At 39.9% G+C, this 21,087-nt stretch overlaps 1 protein-coding gene and 1 non-coding gene across 6 annotated transcripts in view; both read left to right on the top strand.

The window, feature by feature from the left end:
* LIMA1 (LIM domain and actin binding 1) overlaps window positions 1–21,087 on the top strand; it is an 82,627-nt gene that overhangs the window by 37,389 nt on the left and 24,151 nt on the right. For all 5 annotated transcript variants that reach the window (XM_029204539.1, XM_029204538.1, XM_029204537.1 and 2 more), the window contains 2 exons: window positions 3,262–3,307; window positions 12,834–13,298. In XM_029204539.1, the coding sequence (XP_029060372.1) occupies window positions 3,262–3,307; window positions 12,834–13,298 (511 nt within the window). The remainder of the gene's footprint in view (window positions 1–3,261; window positions 3,308–12,833; window positions 13,299–21,087) is intronic.
* Window positions 2,844–2,916, top strand: TRNAG-GCC. The gene has a single exon. It is a non-coding gene; the product is annotated as a tRNA-Gly (tRNA).

Raw genomic sequence — 21,087 nt, 5'->3', positions numbered from 1 at the left:
TTTAATATTTAAGCTGTAAGCTGCCTGAGAGCAGGAACTATGTCTCTTTTGGTTATTTCTTTCACTACTTTTTCTCTAGTGCTTAGAACATATTTCTTTTCTTTTTTTGGCCTCGTGGCATGGCTTGTGGGATCTTAGTTCCCCAACCAGAGATTGAACCCAGGCCCACTGGCAATGAAAGGGCCAAGTCCTAACCACTGGACCACCAGAGAATTCCCTAGAACATATTTCTCGAGCAATATTTGTTATTTTTTAAAAATGTTATATATTTTGGATGTTAATCCCTTATCGGATATATGATTTGGAACTATTTTCTGCCATTGCATGGGTTGCCTTTTCACTCTGTTGATGGTGTCCTTTGGTTCACAGATTTTGCTGAAGTCCAGTTTATCTATTTTTTCTTTTGTTGCCTGTGCTTTTGGTGTCATTTCAAGAAATCATTGCCAAATTCAATGTCATAAGGCTTTGCCCTTGTTTTCTTCTAAGAGTTTTATAGTTTTAACTTTTATACTTAGGTCTTTGTTTTGCATGCGGATATCTAGTTTTTCCAACATCATTTATTGAAAAGACTGTCTTTTCCCCATTAGATGGTCTTGGCATCCTTGTTGAAATCCTTTGACCATATATGTGAGGGTTTATTTATGGGCTCTCTATTCTATTCCATTGATCTACATGTTTGTCTTTATGCCAGTATCACACTAGGTTGTTTTATTAATTTTGGTAATATGTACATAACATATTACCTTTTTGGTAATATGTACATAACATATTACCTTTTATATTAACATATAAAATATACCATTTTTACCATTTTTAAGTATACATTTCAGTGGCATTAAGTACATTCACATTGTTGTGCAACCATTACCACCGTGCTTTTGTTCTTTATATAGTTGCATAGTATTCCATTGCATGAATGCATTATAATTTATTTACCAGTCCTCTGTTAATGGACATTCAGGTTGTTTTCAGTCATTTGCTATCACATTTAATGCTATGACAAATAATCTAATGTAAAAGTCACTTTTTCTTGTGTGAGTATACCTATAAGATAAAATTGGCGAATCGTAACATTCTTGCTTTTGTAATTTTGTAATTCTTGTAAATTGACAAAATGCCTTCCATAGAGGTTTTATTAATTTACCCTCAGTATGTTAGCTTTTTTTTTTTAAAGCTTTTTCTACTTGATGGATAAAAAAATGTTCTTAGTGTTGTTTGAATTTTTATTTTGAGGCTGAATGTTCTTATTTTTTGTTTAAGAGTCATTTGATATTTTCTGTGAACTGTATGTTTATGGTCATGCCCATTTTTCTATTAAGTTGTTTATCAGTTTCTTACTGATTTGTAAGAGTTCTTTGTATTTTAGGGAAATCAGCCTTTTGTCTGTAATGTAAGTTTCAAATATCTTTCTAGCTTGTCATTTGATTTATAGCAGTTCTAATCCCATTTTCTTCCATAACCTATGGTCAATGAAATCCCAGAAAATTTTGGAAGTCCTTTCACCCTACCCTATAAGAAAGTTCTGCTCAGTTTCAGAGTATTACCCAGCTTGGTGAATGAGACACTGATATCTGATTACTGTTAAAATTTAAACAATAATAAGACTGGAAGAGACCTTAGAAATCCTCTCAGATTCACTGAATCTCGTCAACGAGGCCCAAGTAAATGAAGTGATATAACCCAGGTTACATAGCAGGTAAGCAATGGTGCCAGATCTAGGACTTTCCTCTGGCTTCCATTTTGGATGAGGTTGTTCTGTTTAACACACACAATAAGGAAGTTCTGAGCTTGTGAAGGTATTTATGAGTTGAACGTTGGTTTTGGTAGAGGAATGGGCCCTTTCCCATACTGCTCTTTACCTTTTTGTCTCATCTCCTTTTCCTTGCCCAAATGCCTTGTGAGTTCTGAAATTCTACCTTAAGGCAGGAACAAATGGCCCGTTGAATGTGCCCTTTTCTAGGGTTGGGTTGGTGAGTTCTAGGCACGCAGGCCCAAGGAAGGCACGCGAATCCCCACGTGATGGTGCTGCCTTCAGTGCTTGACTCAGAGGCTCTGAGGAAGCCAGGTTAAGATGGTTCTTAGTGGTTTGGAGATTCACTGTAACCTGGATCTCCCAAGCTTTCTTTGTATTCAAATGGAGAAAACCTGATCCCCCCTGAAAAGCCCTGGGACTTCAGTTGTTTCTCAGGGATCTTCTGAGCAAGTAATAAAAATTATAAAATAAAATTATGAAAGTAATAATAAAATTAAAATAATAAAATTATATAAGCCTGTTTATCAACTCTAAGATGCCACTGACTGTAGGCTGGGCCATTATTTTATGCATCACTAAGGAAAAAATACTGCTAATTAAAAGGACCAATGCTTGCTTAGCACAGAAACTTTTCTCACATATCACTCTTACGCCTAAGTTATAAAAAGTAAAACAATTTTTCTTTAACTGGCAAATCGTAGTGTAATCTCTCTAAGGACATTTAAGTGGCATTTAAAACATGTATAATATCATCAAATACATTTAACTGAGCAAAATCAACAGTACCAACAGCATAGACTAAGTTCACACACATACAGGCAGTGTGACTACCTCTTGATCATTTGGCCGACAGGAATGTAAGATTTCAGAGTCATGAATGAGGGGGAAATGTGCAACCTAGGACTAATGCAATGCTATATCCTTTGACTAATTCCAAAGCATTTTTATGCATGTGATCTTGTTTAATCTTCCCAGCTTTATAGTACATCATTTTCTAGATAAGGAAACTGAGGCTTAGAGAGGTTGACTTGCCCGAGATCACAGTGAATAAGTGAGGAAACTGGGACTTCAAAACCCCAGGCTTGGGACTTCCCTGATGGTCCAGTAGTTAAGATTCTGCGCTGCCAATGCAGGGGGCCCGGGTTCGATCCCTGGTCAGGGAACTAGATCCTGCATGCCACAACTAAAGATCTTGCAGGCCACAACTAAGACCCAGTGCAGCCAAATAAATAAATATTAAAAAACAGAAAAAAGCCCCAGGCTTTCTGTTCTATCCAGTTGTTTACCAGCATTTGACCTCGTTGTCTTGGATCTTTCTCTTAGAGCAGATGACTGCAACAGTGCAGGAAGTGAGGGCTGCTCTGATTCTCTGCTTCTTCTGATAGAGTTGATTAAAGATAATCCCTGGCAGAGATCGGTGTGCAGAAGTGGTTTTCTTAAAGTTTGGAAGAGTAAAAATATAAATTTAATTTGAGGACATTCTCTTTTTTTCCCCCTCTTCTCTGAAGGTACCAGAAAGCAGCTGAAGAAGCAAACATGGAAAAGAGGAGAAGTGTAAGTATTCGGAAGGCCCCGGACATGTGGAACTTCACAGGCAGAGCCCACGTGGCTCAGCCACCTGCAGCCTCTGCGGGGCGTGGGCTCCGAGTCAGCTGAGCCGGGCATGTGTGCCAGCTGGTCTGACTGGTGAATCATTTGCTCAGGAGAACTTGGCTCAGGTGCAGAGAATCTTATTTTTTCCCTGAGGTTCTCCTTTTGAGCCACTTTTTCTTTCCTGAGTTAAGGATAGAAAGCCAAGTACTTTGCTTGTGGTTATAAAATGGCTTACTGCTTCTGCTCAAATTAGGCTACAGGGCTTCCCAGGCTGTTTCCTTTCTTCCAAATCAAACAACCAGAATGTTTCTCTGCATTTAAGTGGTAGCAGCTGTGCAGCTGTTGTCATTCCCCCTGGGTTCTTTGTTTAAATCAAACCTCTTGACCCAGTCTAGTTAGCAAGTTTCTTAGCTGCAGGATCCACCAAAGGTGAAAACCTCAGAACCAGCTCTGAGCTCATACCCATTTGTACTCTCCCGCTGGCTAACTTCCAGCTGGGCTGGATAGTGTTTTTCTTTTGAGATCTTACTTGATTTAATGGTACGAGGGAAAAAAACCTCACATATTTGGGCAAGAATTCTTTAATTTGGCTGGCATTACAAAAACATCCTCCTGGCAGCTTTCAGTACGTAACCTATTTAAATTAGAACATAACATGCCCCTGTCACTTTGTTTTCTCTAAGGAGGCAATGCTGACGGGTCTTTGACTTAATTTTCCTGTAATTCGAGAATGGATCCCCTCTGGTGCACTGTAAGAAAACTTACCATCCTTTCACTCAGCTGCTGTTTTCTTTTCTTTCCTCCTTCTCTCTCTTGCGTGTTATTTTTCCCCTTTCTCTTTTCTTCCTTCTTTTTTTCCTTTCACTTATTCAATTAGCAAGTATTCATAGAGCACCCACTATATGCCAAGCACTGCTTTAGGCACTAATACAGACTACATCTCTGCCACCATGGAGTTTATATTCTGGTGGGAGAGGCAGACAATAAAGATGTGTCAGGTATGAAACAACATGAAGCAGGTAAGGAGGATGAGTATAGTGGTCAAGGAGAGATTTGAGCAGAGGTCTGAGGACATGAGCTAGGGAGAAAAATAATTCAGACAGAAGATAAGAGCACATGCAAATGCCTCAAGGCAAGAACATTCTAAGTGTATTTGAGGAATAGGAAAGGAAATGTCACGTAGGGCCATTGTGAGGACCTGGACCTTAACTCTGATCGAATGGGGGCCTTTGGAGGGTTTGTGTGCAAAGGAGTAATGTGATCTAACTAAAATTTTTAAAAAGAGGAGGAAGAGACTAGAGGAGCAATGGCAGAAGCATGAAGACAAATTACGAGACAATTGCAGTGATTTAGGCAAAAGATGATAATGGATCGGACTGGAATAGTAGCTGTATAGGTGATGAGAAGTGGCAGGATTTATAGTGAAGGTAGAGAAAAAGAATGGCAACAATGCTTTTGGCCCAAACACCAGGAAACATGCCATTGAGATGGGGAAGATGACAGTAAAAGCAGGTTTAGAGAAGGGGAAATATTTATTAGAAGCTCAGTTTTGGACATGTTAAATGTAAAATTCTTTATTAAGACATCCAAGTGGAGAAGTCAAATAGGAACCTGGATGTACAAATCTGGAATTGGAAGAGATCCAGGCTGGAGATGAGATGTGTGTGTATCAAAGTATCAGTGGTCTGTAAAGATAAGAGATGCATGAGATTACCTGGGGAGTGAGTACAGCTAGAAAAGAGGTCTGAGTACGGAGCTCAGGGGCACCTTGTTGTTTAAAGGTTGGAGATAGAAGGAGGAACCAGCAAAGGAGACTGAGAGGGAGCAGCTGGTGAGATAGCAGTGGAAATAAGAGAACGGGGTGCCAGATGTCCAGTGAAGAAAGTGTTTCTAAAAGACATGTTATCAACAGAGTCAAACACACAGATAGGCTGAGAACTGACCATCAGATTTGTTAATATGAAGGTCACTGGTCACTTTGTACTATTTGAGAGTGATGGGATAAAGGCCTGATTGGACTAGGTTCAAGACAGTAGGATGACAAAAGTCGATACCACAAGTATGGATGAACATTTATGGAGCATCTTTTATGTGCCAGGTGCTGAAGGCACAAAGAGGAATAAGATGTGGTCCCTGCCTTCAAGGAACTGCTTAGAGTTTGGGAAGTAGAATTTATAATCCCAGTGTTATAAGTACCATATTAAAGAAATATTCAAGGTGCTGGGGGAGAATTTAGGAGGAACTCATAACCTGGACTATGACATGTCAAGGAAGACTTCCCAGAAGAAGTAGTGCCTGACTGAGCCTGAAGGATGACTAGGAATTAGCTAAGCAAAGGGGGCAAAAGGAGTGGCAGAGGAAGCAGCACATGCACAGCATGGAGGCATAAGAGAACAGGCACATTGGACAGCTGAAAAGATAATTGTCCCATTCACCAAGATGGAGAATTCAGGAAAAGAAACAGATTAAAGAGTGAGGAGTGAACGGAGGAGAGGCGAGACTTCAGCTTTAGACAAGGATGAATTTAAGATGTCTATAGGATTTCCAGGTAGAACTGAGAGGTAAGGAGAGATTTCTGACTAGAGTTAATAGGGCATGAATCATCAACAGACAGCCGGTGGGGTGGGTGAAACCAGGAGGACATCATCTATAGAAAAATACATAAAGTGGGTAAAGAAGATAACCTAAGGCAGAACCTTGAGAGACGCCACCCAGCCCCAGGGAGGGACTGAGGAAGAGAAACCTATGAAAAAAAACAACAACTGAAGAGTGGCCAGAGAAATGGGAAGAAATCTAGGAAAAAGGGATGTCACAGAAACCATGGAAGGAAGGAATTTTGTTAAAGGGGGGTGTGGTCAGTAACACCAGATGCTATAGAGAGATCAAATAAAATAAAACAGAAGTGCCCCTTGCAATTGGCAGTTAAAAGGTAAAAGGGTGTGAACAGGTAATCAAAGAAGAAACAATAAATATACAAAAAATGCTTAGCCTCACTAATAATCAAATATAAAGCAACTGTGAGATTATAAATTGTAACCTAAACAGTTGGCAGATTTTTTTGATCGATAATATTCGGCATGTGAGGAATATTCTCATCCACTGTTAGTGAAAAGTCAATTAGGCAATGCCTATTAAAATATTAAATATGTTTAGTACGCATTGATCCTGCAATTCTACTTCTAGGAGATCATTGAGAGAAACTCACTAGTGAAACAAAATAAAAGTAAAAGGATATTTATTACAGGATTCTTTGTAATACTTAAACATTTGAAATAATGCAAATATCCATCGGTGGGGTAGTAGTAAATTATGGTACCTACATCCATCATACTAATATATCATATATAATTTTTTTTAATTGATTATTTTAGTTTTGGCTGTGTTGGGTCTTTGTTGCTGTGCACGGGCTTTCTCTAGTTGCGGTGAGCGGGGGCTACTCTTTGTTGTGGCGCGCAGGCTTCTCATTGCGGTGGCTTCTCTTGTTGCAGAGCGTGGGCTCTAGCCGTGCGGGCTCAGTAGTTGCAGCATGCGGGCTCAGTAGTTGCGGCTAGCAGGCTGTAGAGCACAAGTTCAGTACTTGTGGCACATGGGCTTAGTTGCTCCAACGGCATGTAGGATCTTCCCGGACCAGGGCTCGAACCCGTGTCCCCTGCATTGGCAGGTGGACTCAACCACTGTGCCACCAGGGAAGTCCTCGTATATGTTATATATGATATTATACTATGTGGTTAAGATTTTGTGTAACGTGGAAAGGTCTTAAAAGCACATTAATTATTAAAGCAAGGTGCAGAATAGTAACTATAGTATTATTTTGTAGAAAAACATTACAGATAGTGTATAAAAATAAGGAAAAAATTGAGAGCATGTGCACCAAACTGTTGGCAGTGGATATCTTGGCTGGGAGGAATGGGGAGTCAAATAGGGAAAATTAAAACATATATTCAAGGCAAATATACATTCTTATATTGACTATGACTTCCCCCCCAATAAATTTTGGGTTTTTTTAATTAATTTATTTTATTTTTGGCTGCGTTGGGTCTTCGTTGCTGCGTGCGGGCTTTCTCTAGTTGCGGCAAGTGCGGGCTACTCTTTGTTGCGGTGCGCGGGCTTCTCATTGTGGTGGCTCCTTTTGTTGCAGAGCATGGGCTCTAGGCACACGGGCTTCAGTAGTTGCAGCATGCTGGCTCAGTAGTTGTGGCTCGCGGGCTCTAGAGCGCAGGCTCAGTAGTTGTGGCGCACAGGCTTAGTTGCTCTGCCGCATGTGGGATCTTCCTGGACCAGGGCTCGAACCCATGTGCCCTGCATTGGCAGGCGGATTCTTAACCACTGTGCCACTGGGGAAGCCCTCCCCCTCCCAATGAGTTTTTTAAATTACTTTTGTAATTGAGAAAAGTAATAAGTTAAAAATAAGATAATGGGGGCTTCCCTGGTGACGCAGTGGTTGAGAGTCCGCCTGCCGATGCAGGGGACATGGATTCGTGCCCCGGTCCAGGAGGATCCCACATGCCGCGGAGCGGCTGGGCCCGTGGGCCATGGCCGCTGAGCCTGTGCGTCCGGAGCCTGTGCACCACAGCGGGAGAGGCCACAGCAGTGAGAGGCCCACGTACCGCAAAAAAAAAAAAAGATAATGAAATGAAAAATGTAAAGAAGTAATTGGTGAGCCTGATTGGTGCTACTTCAGAAGTGTTTTGGTAGTAGAATTAGAGGGAATGGAAAGTAGTCAAGTGGAAATAGCAATTACACAAGGCTGTGCTTTCAAGACCCTTAACTGTGAAATGTGGGAGACAGCAATAGCTGGAAGAAGACAAAGTTGAAGGATGGTTCTTTTTTTTAACAAATTTTTTATTTTAAAATAATTTTGGATTTACAGTAGAGTTATTAAGATAGTACAGAGAGCTCCCGTGCACCTCCACCTAGCCTCCCCTAATGTTAACATCTTCTATAACTGTGCTACATTTATAAAACCTGAGAAATTAACATCGGTACAATGCTATCAGCTAAACCACAGACTTTATTCAAATCTTACCAGTTTTTCCATTAATGACAGACAGTTGCTTTTAAGATCCACCAGACTTGTAAGAGACCTAATTTGTCTCCTGAAAAATAGGGAGAAATGTACATATAAATTTACAGAGGTGACTCTCCAGGTGAAAGAGTACTCACCTGAATACTCCAGGTGAAAGAATATTCATGGAAAGCAAGGTAGAGAAACATTCAGGAGCAAGTGGGTAAATTTGTTCCTTTAGCAAATACTAGGATCAGGTTACATGATAGCTTGGATTCCCAGAAATTCAGCCCTCCTTTTCTCTTCCTCTTCCACTTGCATCTAGGACACAGAAACACAGACCATTAATACGACCATCAGTTATATTTTCAGGTTCCTTTTAAGCATGGGATGTGCCACTTGAAATCTGTGCTGTTTGGGCATTCATCTCCATAATGACTGGCTACCACTTTTCTGAGAAGCTCTTAGCATAGGAATTTATTCCTTTCCTTGGAGTCTGTACATCCAGGTATTCCGTGTTTCTAGCCCCACTGCTGTATCCTACCAAGTATCCTCCTGCTTTTAAGATGAAGATTCCCCTGCCAAGATTTCAACGTTAAAGCTCATTTGATCCAGCCTCTTCATTTTGTGGGTGGAATAACAGACCCAAAGAGAGGAAGGGACTTACCTAAGGCCCTTTCCAAGTTGAATGCTCCTGCAGAAAGGACACTGCGTTGCATCTCCTGAGTGTGTCTGATCCGGATTTAGGCAGCCGGTTATGGTCCAGAGGCAATGTCTGCAGAGATTCTCAGCCTTGCTGGGTAGGATGAGCAGCATGCTGGATGTCACCTTGAAAAGGAGGATGTGGTAGTCCAGCAACCAATGGGGCCCTTGAAAACTTGTACCCTCCTTGACTTCCCACTGCCTTAATCTAGGAAAATACTTGGGAAAAAGTTAAAACCCTGACACAAATGACATCGACTAAAATTTCACCTTATTTTGTAGCCCCCCGCCCCCCACCCCAGCCCTACTCTGAAACAGTAGACACTGTAGAGAGAGTAGAAAGAACAGTAAGTGACGGTAACCCAAGTTCAGGATTTGAGAGATGACTGGCTACTGCGGTTGATCACCGTTGTGAGGTATGGCTGGGGAGTGGGGAGGGCCACTCATTTAATAATAGTCACCGCTACTGGTCAAATACTACATTATGTGCTTTAATATAATCTCATTTATTCTCTACAGTAGCCCTGTATGGAAGTTTCCAGAAATTAAGAAACTTGCCCAGGGTCATTTGGCTGGATGGAGCTGGATTATATAAGTAATGCATGTTCATTGTAGGAAATACAGATACTATACATAAAATAGATAAGTAACAGGGATTTCCTGTATAACACAGGGAATTACATTCAGTGTCTTGTAATAACCTATAATGGAATATAGTCGAAAAAAAAATCACTGAATCACTTGGCTGTACACCTGAAACTAGCACAATATTGTGAATCAACTATACTTCAATTAAAAATTAATTAAAAAGAAAATACAGATAAAAAAAGAGAAGAAAATGTAAGTGGCCCCATAATCCACTATCCAATGATAACCCAGGCTATCTCAGTCTAGTGCTCTTTTCATTGTGTTGCCCGGTCTGCTTTCAGCTCTAGCTTTTGTTCTGTGCCTTCTTCCTTCTCTTTCTTCCCCAGAAAGACTGTAGCCACAGCTTCTGCCCCATCTTTGCTTGCCTCAAGCTCTAAAGGCCTGGAAAGCTGGCATGACCTGGGTGGTGCTGCCAGGAGTGATGGCAAGTTCTGGGGCCTTTAATGCTGTCAGACCTTACAGCGCTACCCCTCCCCTACTTGTCCCCACCCCAGCACTTTTGAACTTGTATCCTTAAGAACTCCTTTTAATAAAAGAGCACATTCACGCCTCTGTTAAGATGCCCCGCTAAGGGATGTCCTCCACCCAGGTCCTTGTTTGGGACATTGCTGGTACTCTGTCACACAAATCCCTCTCTTCCAGGTCATCACAAGTAAAGTAGAGATGACAGCTTTCAAGTTGTTTACAAGTAACATCAAAATTATTTGATATTCCATAGAACCTTTTCCTTGTGATATGAAGACGATGCATAATTTTATTTTTGTATTCATTTTTATTACACAATGAAAGCACATTTATCCTAAAAAGAAAAAGAAGAAGAAAATACAAATGCCCGTGTCAACCTGTTAACATCCTGATGTCTTTTCTTCTGGACTACTTTTCTATGTTTATATTTAGAAACATATATGTGTATTATAAAATGGGATCATGCTGTCTTTTTTTTTTTTTTTTAATATTTGGCCGCGACTTGGGGGATCTTAGTTCCCCGACCAGGGATTGAATCCAGGCCCAGGCCCACAACAGTGAAAGCTCCAAGTCCTAACACTGGACTGCCAGGGAATTCCCCATGCTGTGTTTTTTTTTTCTTTTCTTTTAAGTTTATTTTTAATTTTATTATTATTTGTTTTAATTTTTGGCTGCGTTGGGTCTTCATTGCTGCGTGCGGGCTTTTTCTGGTTGTGGCTAGCGGGGGCTACTCTTTGCGGTGCGCAGTCTTCTCGTTGTGGTGGCTTCTCTTGTTGCGGAGCATGGGCTCTAGGAGCGCTGGCTTCAGTAGTTATAGCACACAGGCTCAGTAGTTGCGATGTGTGGGCTTAGTTGCTCCACTGCGTGTGGGATCTTCCAGGACCAGGGATTGAACCCGTGTCCCCTGCATTGGCGGGTGGATTCTTAACCACCGCGCCACCAGGAAAGACCCCCATGATGTCTTATAATTAGCTTTATTCACTCAAAAGTATCTTATGAGCATCTTTGCATGTCAATAAATATACTTCGATCACATGATGTGTCTCTGAGAAAAGTAGTGTCCAGTTACCAAGGCAAAATGCCACTTTGATTCTCAAGGCTCCTGTTTAGGCAGGGCAGAGCAGGTGAAGTTGGAGACCCGGATGACTCATCCATTGTGTCTCAGGAGGGTACACAGAGCCAAGAGTGCTTCTGGCAGTTAAGGTAGCACCAGCTTTTAAATTTTCTCTTTTCCAACAAGAAAACTTTTCTTGCTGCTTAAATTTCTGGTCCATACATGCTTCCCCCAATGAAGCATCTTGTCAGCTAAGATTTAAACACAAATATCAAGCAGTTGTTCTTCTGTAACTTTCTTTTTTCCATGCCTTGGTCCTACTTGATGAAGTGGCTCTCAGAGTGTATTCAGAAGAGTAATAGGGTGAGAGACTTAATTCCCAATATAGCTGCTAATCCTGTTTAATACCCCAGAGTCTTTCAGTCCTAGGTGGTTTGTCCTTTCTTAGTTGAAAGACCGGTGAGCCACAGGCTGCAGGAATGGAGGGCAAGAAGGTACTGGAGTTTGTGATTTGTTGGGAAGGTGCTGCTGCTTAATTTATTTAGGAGTGCTTTCAGAGTCCGGGACATTGAATTTTACTTCACCCAGCATGTCTCCTCTATTATTGCGGAACAACGTTGACACCTTCCAGGTTGTTTTCAATCTGTCTTATATGTACAAATTAATTCCAGTTTGACCCACGCGAAAGAGAACTGTCTTAGATGTGTAAATGTGTGTCCTTCCATCAAGAGAGGGGGTGGGTAGTAGTGTTTCATATGAAGCCTGGGTATTTTTCAACCAAAGGATCTGGAAAATAGTGAATTTTCTGAAAACTGAGGATTTATACATGGACAAACATGTAGAGAAGTACAGGGGGGAAAAAGGATTAGGTTCTTATGTAAAAAATAAAATTTGACTGTTCATGTAAATTATGTCGGATATGATGATATATACATGTAAAAGTCTGGTGGCTGCTTTAAATTTCCACAAAGAGTTTCAATTCTTGATGCTACTGTCCACAATTATTGGTATTGTGTAGTTTAAGCTATACTGCATCTTTGTCTCATTTAGAAGAAAAAAACCCAGCCAGGATGTGATTTTGTGGCACGTAATGATGAACTTTTTTGGTTTTTTTTTTAACATCTTTGTTGGGGTATAATTGCTTTACAATGGTGTGCTAGTTTCTGCTTTATAACAAAGTGAATCAGTTAAACATATACATATGTTCCCATATTCAATGATGAACTTTTATTAGTGCATATTTACAGGGTTTAAAGTAACTGGTATTTTGCTTTTTCTTTCTGTTTTCCCCATTAATCTCTGGATAAAAATCCCTTGTCTCCAATGTAACTGTCATTAGATCTGAGCTCTCCTTTCTTCTCATTTTGTCCTTATAAGGCTATCCTGTTTTATCACTTCCTGCTTTAGCTCCTGACTTTTTCTCTCTTCCCCTCTCCCTCTCTTGCGGTGGATGCTTTCTCCATGTGGCAGGGCTGTAACTGTTCACAGCTGTCTGAAACGACAGTGGACCGGGAGCAGCTTGGAGTTTTAACTTTCATTTTACAAAGAACAGCATGTTTGAATGTTTCAGCACAGGCAAGTTATAACTGGCATTCACTTTTTTGTTCTTCTAGAACACTGAAAATCTCCCCCAGCACTTTAGAAGGGGGAACCTGACCGTGTTAAAGAAGAAGTGGGAGAACCCAGTGCTGGGAGCAGACTCTCTGCCAGACTCCGTGCGAAACAGCAGCACCGAGGTCAGGCATAGAGGCGACCCTCCTCCCGCTGAAGTGGCAAACAGCTCTGCCTCTGGGGTCGAGGCTGACCAAGAGGAACGAGTCCACCCCAGACCTAGAATCAAATCGCCTCCTGAAGCTCTTATTCAGTATCCGTACCCCCGCATCGAGGACAGTGAGCATCTTAAAGACCACTCAGCAGAAAGTAAAAAAATGGAAAATTGTCTGGGAGAATCCAGGCATGAAGTAGGAAAAGCCGAAATAAGTGAAAATGCAGAAGCTGCAAACAAAATAGAGAAATACAGTGTTCCGCTGAACAGGCTTAAGATGGTGTTTGAGAAAGGTGAACCAACTCAAACCAAGGTAAGGACTGGGTGGGTTTAAAGCTTGAAAAAGCCAATTCAAGTAGCTAAACAAAGCTGTTTCTCTAGTCTAGACGGTTTGTGTAATGGTGAGTATGTGGTCAGTATGTTTTTTGATTCAAGTTAGACGAGTAGTTAATAAAAAGTCTCAAATGAATTATTTCCAGAGATGCTAAGATTTGTGAGTGTGACCCAATTTCACGTGAAATCGAGTGCACACTGGGATTCAGGTCAATATCGAGAAATGAAGAGTTTGATGCTGATTGGGTTATGTGTTTCTGTATGCTTGCCCTTTTCATTTGTCTTCCTGTGCCTTTTGTCATTTGTAGCTTTAGCGGGGTGGAATTACTGCTGAATCTCTCTCTGCCTGGACACAGCTGCAGGCTGAGTGTTAACAGAGTTTAACATTAAGACTGAGGCTTAGTTGTCTCCTTGCTAGCTGAATCCTTTCTCTTCTCAACTTCCTCATCTGTGCCTTCCAACAAATGTTTTCTATCAGCTAAAATCCTATCCCAGGAAAAATCAATGAAGATAGCCAGACTAGCCGTAGCCTTCAGGAGTTTTGACTTGCAAATACAGAGGGTTGCATTTTCCTACAACTGCTGATGAAACTCGATCCTTCATGTGGAGTGCAGACCAGGTCCCCAGAGGGAATTACTTAACTAGAAAATGAGTTACATATGCTGGTGACTTATAACACAATCCAGGGGCCGCAGAGCTGGTAAATTTTTCCAGTTTTCTCATACTTTCCTGCGTATCTGGCTTTGTACATGGGGTTGGTTTGTTACAACAGTCATTATAATGAAATAAACAGGTCTGATGGGGAGCAAAGCCCTCATTTACTCTAGATTCCGTTTAGATGGGAAAGCAGATTTTTTTTCAGCTAAGTATTGGCCCAAATTTCTACATTTGTGAAGTAATGGTATGAAGCATTTCTTCTGAGGTAAAAATTAGATAACTTATCCTAGAATCCTCAGTTATGTTTGGTGTGATGTAGCCATCTCGTCTTGTATCTTGCGGTGCCTGTTACTTTTCTACCTGGAAAAGTTCTTTAGTGTTCAGCGATCATCTGTTTGAGGATGTATCAATAGAAAGAATTTTTAAAGATTTGCAAAGCTAGAACCCTTTTCTCTGCATGAGTTTTTACTCTGTTTTAACAGTGAAACCAGTTGGCAAGAGATGTAACCACAAAGCATTTTATGACTTTTCTTAAACTCTCACCCCTCTCAATTTTGAGTCCTCTAGGCCTGCCAACTCCCTCTTTCCCCTTTATGGTCTTAATAAAAATTAAAAAAAAAACTTTAAAAAATTTAAATGGGAAGAAGAATTTTAAATGGAGGGAAAAAATGTCAGAAATCCTAAATAGAGAGGAAGGGTCTTTGTTGTGAGTCAAAGCACCATTGTAAGTCTCCTCCTCTCAGACCCTGTTAGGGGCAGGATGGCTGATGTCATGGCAGCACACACAATGTAGATTCAGTGCAAAAGGCTGGTACATGTCAAAACTGGCCCAAGGTAGGAAATGATTGGGACTGCAGCAAACAAAATGCTGATTATGTGTAAGGATCTGGTGAGAGACTTTTTTCTCGTAAATGTCTAGCGAAAGATGGGCCGGAACAAGCCTGTCTCTTTGTGGCTGGTCAAAGCAGAGAAAAAAATTCTCATATAAAGAAAGATCCTACCAGATCAGACTGGCACTCAGCCTGATTGCTAACGGTCTAAGAAGATGGAGGGGTTCTAAGATTGACCTGGACTTTTTTTTTGGGTGGAGGTACTTTTTAAACTTTCTGATTAGTCATTTGTCGTTTAATGGACTGCTTAGGGAATGTAAAACACAACTGCCCTTGGTTTTACAGCTGCTTCTAAATAAGCATCATTACCCATGTTGGAAACAGTCTAGATTACTTTAAAAATGTTTGTCTAGTATTTCAGTAAAACTGTTTAAAAAAAAAGTTTTGTCTACCTTAGTTTAATGAATAACTAATCAGTTTGAAACTAGGTTATGGTTATTGTTATCATAATTTCAGCTTTAATATGGATAAGGCTTTAATCAGGAAGTTACATAATTGGATCTTTGGAAGGAAGCTCTGAGAAATATGGTGGAGACACTAGCAGTCCTTTTCGGAGCAAGAGTACACAAGTAAGAATGATTACCTCAGAGCTAAAAATTTAGTACTTCTGTGAGACAAATGCATATATTAGGTACAAATCATGTGAATCTTTGTCTCCATAATAGAATTTTAAAGAACTGGACTAAATCTCAACTAACTAGCTGAGCAGGGTCAGGGAGCACATAGATAATGGAAATGCATGATCTAAATCTTTTATCTCCTAAATCTTTTTATCAGAGTTATTTACAGGAGGCCAAGTTAATTGGCTTGAGTTCTACTTTTCTTAGTCTCTCTTGCTCCCTTTTGTCTGAGATGGTTTCTGTTCTTGTCCACTTTTCTTCCTGATCTCTTCTCTGCAGTCCTGTTTTTTTCTCCCTCCCTGTGTAGTCTCATCTCTTTCCAGGACTCCAAGAGACGGATCCCAAAACTAGATTCTAATCTTGAATTCTTAACCCAAGCTTCAGCCCCAATTTTGTGGTTGCCTGCCAGATCACACATCTCTTTGTGAATATCCCTTAAGCACTCAAATTCAAGAAGGCTAAAAAAGAATCCATTATCTTTCCAACCAAAACCTGCGCTACCCCTGGTGTCCCTTAGTGCATCACCATTCACCACATCTCCTGGTCTGTAAAGCTTGGGATCAGTTCTTCTCTGTGCCTGCCTCTTCTCAGTCAGTCACTTACTAAGCCATCTACATAAGTCTACACATCTCTCAAGTATGGGCCATTCTCTCCAAGAGGTCCCACATCTACTTCTATGGTTTAGCCTTATTACATCTTGCCTTGTGGTATTGCTGCAACCTTTCCTATTAGCTTCTCATTTTTTTCTTCCCTTCCATCCTCCACACTGTTGCTATTTATTTTTCTAAGCATAGTTGTAAATTATGTTATTCCCTTGATCAGAAACTTTGGATGTCTCAGAATTAATCCGTATTTAATATTTGGGTCTTCTACAGTCTGAGCTCAACCTACCTTTCCAGTCTCATAGCCAATCTTATACTCAAACCCTGGATTACTCCTCATTTTAAATCAGTCATATCTTTCCCCTAATTTCTGCCTCTTGAAATCTTACTCCTCAAGGTCTAGGAAGACTGTGAGACCTACCTTAGTTTTTTCCCAGATGAAATTACCTTCACCCTCCTGACCCTCCTGTAGAATTTTCTTTTTACTTCTCTTTGGCCACTTATATCATGCTTTCTTTAATAGTCATGTATGAATTTGTACACTCCCCAGTCTATAATTCTTTCAAAGTAATGATGCTTTTATCTCCCAGTGGTCAGCACAATGACTTGGCTCATAGTGTTTATTTAGTAAAAAGGAGAAAAGAAGCTTAGAACTCAAATAACTTATAAATAATAAGAACTGATTAAAGGCTGTTCCTCACTTATCCTCTACCTTTGGTGAATAGATAGGCTATTCTGGTCAGATGTTTTAGTTGAACATGATACTTCTAATTCCTATGAGCAAATGAGCAGTGGATGGATGAATGTAACCTATAAGTTATGAGGAAAAAGAAGCCCCCCTCCCACCCCCCAGTGACATACATTGAATGTGGCTTAGCATCCCTAGCTCCATGTGTATGTTGGTCTGGGTTTTAGGTAGCCAGAGTAACTATTCCGGGCATTCTTTTATGAGAAAGCTGATCAAGCAGTTATAACCAATATTCAGTTATCATCATGTTGACATTTGAATCCGTAATCTTCAAAGGCCTTGATGCAGTTATTCAAATCACCAAACAATGTAGGGACAGGCTCCTTAAGTCTCAATTCTTTCTGTTTGGTTCCTAACTTATCTGGTTCACACAAATCCTTGGAAAGGAGAATACAGACCAAATATTTGGAAGGTGTATTTCTACCTTCATCACCTATTTAAAGTATTGTCTTTTGCTTGGGTCAGGATTAAACCTATATATATATATATATATATATATATATACACCACATCTTTTTTATCCATTCATCTGTTGATGAACTCTTAAGTTCTCAGTGTTATTTTGACCTCTCTGTAGCGGTACATTTCTTGTAAAGACCTCCTACTCGTATAAATTAAGTTTTATTTACCTTAGTTAGTAACTCTGAGTAAACCTTTGGTCTTTTGTGGTAAGACAATAATGGATCCAGGTATAAAGATGCCAGTCAGGGAGTCGTGATCTTTCTGTTTGTCGCCCTAAATGGCTGTCTTTGATATGTCAGTTAGAGACCAGTCATCTCTTTTCTGCTTATTTTCATGCCAGTTAACTACTTACCGGTTTCTGTCCGGTTCCATTAAAATAAAATATGTTGAAAAGTAATATCAGGAGACTGGAATATTCTCTAAGCATTGGTTGGCTACATTAGAGTTTGTAGGGGCCAGAAAGACATCATTTGCCCCACAAAATCACCTTTTCTTTCTGCTACTGAACTCACTCCTGGATTAAACAACATAGGTGTGTATCCAGATGAATTTATTAGTCATTTCCTTTAACCTTCTAATTCATTAAGGAGTTACAATGAGTGAGAAATCCCTATCAAGATTGTTGACATAAATCCTAGAACCATAAGTGATTGTAAAAGGTTATTTAATTCAGCTCATTGTTCGCAGGATATTAAAATCCCTATTTTACAGATGGAAACAGCTGACGTCAGAGAAATTAACTGATATGCCCGATGTCATGTGGCTAATTAATATCAGAACAAGAACTGAAATTGTGTAGTACCCCTTCTACCATAAACACTACCTTCATGGATATTATAATAGCTATTTATTAGATAAAAACATCTGGCCTTATGTATTTTTGAAATCTAAGGAAACCAGGAAAGAATTAAAACATATTAACAGCTGTCTTCTCAAAGACTTTAGCTTTCTATCTGTCCTCTTCCTACGTTTTATAGTCTTCTTACTGAGTTAAAAACATCAGGGCAATGAAGAGAATACACTGGAATGCAAGAGATTTGTACTGAAACTCTTGAGTTAGAAGCTTGTGAGTTTGAGAGGTTTGTTTTTCTTATATACATTAGTCATCTGAACAATCACGCGCGCGCGCGCGCGAGCACACACACACACACACACACACACACACACACACACACCACAGTAAACCAGAAAAGGCCAAGTAAGCCTGGAAAAAAGAGTAACCTTTATCAATTGTGCACAATGGTATCCTTATCGTTGCATAACTAGATTTTACAAGGTTTTAGGTACTGTGTGCTCACTGTTTTGTGTGCTTTATCTTTGGTTTGGTCTTTTTTACATAGACCTTCCTTTGTATCTTCCTAGTTCATGTAGTTATCCTTTTGTGGCAATATGTTACTTCATTATACTTTTTTTCTTTTGCGGTACACGGGCCTCTCACTGCTGTGGCCTCTCCAGCCGCGGAGCGCAGGCTCAGCGGCCATGGCTCACGAGCCCAGCCGCTCCGCGGCATGTGGGATCTTCCTGGACCGGGGCACGAACCCGCGTCCCCTGCATCGGCAGGCTGACTCTCAACCACCGCGCCACCAGGGAAGCCCCATTATACTTTTTAATCATTCCCCAGTAATTAGATTCTCTTCCAGCCTAATAAAAAAGCTCTAAGCATCTTGGCAGAAACATTTTATTTTTAGTTATGGGGGGGCTATATTACTGAATGATGTTACCGTGGTCAAAAGACATAATTCTGTAACACTGCTAGCACAATCTAAGGGCATATTTAATTCCCCAGCAGTTCCTCATCAGCATTTGGTTTTATCATTCTTATCTATTTATATTAATTTAAAAATATGAAGTATTACCTCTCCTTCCTTTCTTTTCTTCCTAATTGTAAGAGTAATACATAATTTTTATAGAACACTTAGAAATACAAAATATGGGAGTTCCCTGGTGGTCTAGTGGTTAGGATTCGGGGGGTTTTCTCTGCCATGCGCGGGTTCAGTCTGGTTGGGGAGCTGAGATCCCGCAAGCCACGCAGTGCAACCAAAAAAAAATATATATATATATATATATATATATTTATTTATTTATTTATACATATATGTATGTGTATATATATATATATATATATATATATATATATATACACACACACATATATATGGAGAGAGAGAGAGAGAGAAATCCCCCTGCCTGGAGATAAGTGCTCCTTCTGTGTGTATTTTGTACTTAAATGAGCTGTATTTTTTCTGCGAGGGTCCCTGGAGAAGGAAATGTTTCTCTCTCAGTATTTTGAGAAATTAAGGCCAGATTTTATCTGCACCGTATGATCTCCATGCATAGTTCAGTAAAGTCCCATTTTTCCCTAAAAGTCATTCTTCCTCCACGCTTGACTTTGGAGGGATGAGAGAGTCTGAAGGAAGGTCAAAGTTGAATGGTTGAAGGAAATGGCTCTCAGTAAATTAAAGTGTTGAGAATCAACTTTTAAAGAGAATTTTTCCTGAAAATAGGCGTACACAGGACAGGAAATCCTGCTTTTTACTTGACATTTGGGACCTAAATTACTTTATTTCTTAAAGAAAACTTTGCAGAGAAAAGAAATTCTACAGACTACTGGCTAAAAGCCCTAGACTATTATTTTCTTACTGGTAAATGTTGATGCATTTGGTTTATGGATTCAATGAAAATATTTAAGGGGTGGTCACACTAACGAGAGTTGCTGCAGTCAGCTGACAGGAAGGAGGACTTGTGGGGTGGGGTGAGGCCAAGCCTTAGGAAATTCCAGAAAGTCTTAAAGTGTCTTATCTTTTCTCTCTTAACAGATTATGATGATTAAGGCTGCCTCAGGCATCTGAATAAAAAAGATTGAAATGCAATAAAAATGTGTTACAGAAGAGTATTTCAGTATCAGAATTCCTGGTGTTTGGTTTTTTTTTTCTTCTCTTTTCTTTTTGTGCTCCTTTACTTTCCTTGAGAAATATTGGAGGAAACCCCACCTTTTTCCTGAACCTCAGATTACCACTTGTAAAATGAGGATCAAAAATGAATAGTAAAAAAAAAAAAAAAAAGAATAGTAAATGAATATGAGATCTTGGGGTTTTTTGTTTTTTTTTTTGAAGTATAGTTGCTTTACAGTATTGTGTTCATTTCAGGTATACAGGGATCTTGTCATTCTTTATATTTGAGTGGTTTGGAGGTGGAAAGGTATTAAAAGAAATGCATAGTGCTTCACCCAGGAGCTCATTAAAAGCCATCTAATCTCCGAGCTGTATTCCTCCTCAGAACCAGTGTCAGTATAGCTTTGATTTCCAGAGACGTTTTTCTGTTTTTCTCTAAGACCAAATGACTTTGCAGATTCACTTTTTTAATAGTTGAAAGAAAATAATTCAGAGTATTGAACCCTCATGAATTCTTTGGGGGGGGGGGAATGTCTATTTAACCCAAAGATTTAAATAAAAAGCTAGTGAAGATGGGAAATTTTATGCATCTAAAACCAAAGAACCTTGCAGGGCATGTGTTCTGGCTCTAAATGGTCTTGCTCCCAATAACACCAGTGTAGGAACTTCAAGCACAAACGGAAAACTAAACTCCTAACAGGTTGCAACACGTAACACATACTCTTGGAATTATGCTTGAACTTTACCTTTGACAGAATGTAAATATTTGAAATATCGCTCCAGTGTTAAGACTGCAGAACCCATTCCCTTTTGGTTTAAAAAAAAAAAAAAAAGTGTATTTCCAGGCTTTCTCCCTTTTTGAGCCCTGAAAATTTTAGTTTTTATAATGATCTTTTTAC

This window comes from Monodon monoceros, unplaced genomic scaffold (genome assembly GCF_005190385.1).
Source record: "Monodon monoceros isolate NGI ecotype Baffin Bay Population unplaced genomic scaffold, NGI_Narwhal_1 Super_Scaffold_6, whole genome shotgun sequence".
Lineage (NCBI taxonomy): Eukaryota > Metazoa > Chordata > Mammalia > Artiodactyla > Monodontidae > Monodon > Monodon monoceros.
The sequence above is the reverse complement of the archived record's forward strand: the minus strand, read 5'-3'. Positions and strand labels throughout refer to the sequence as shown.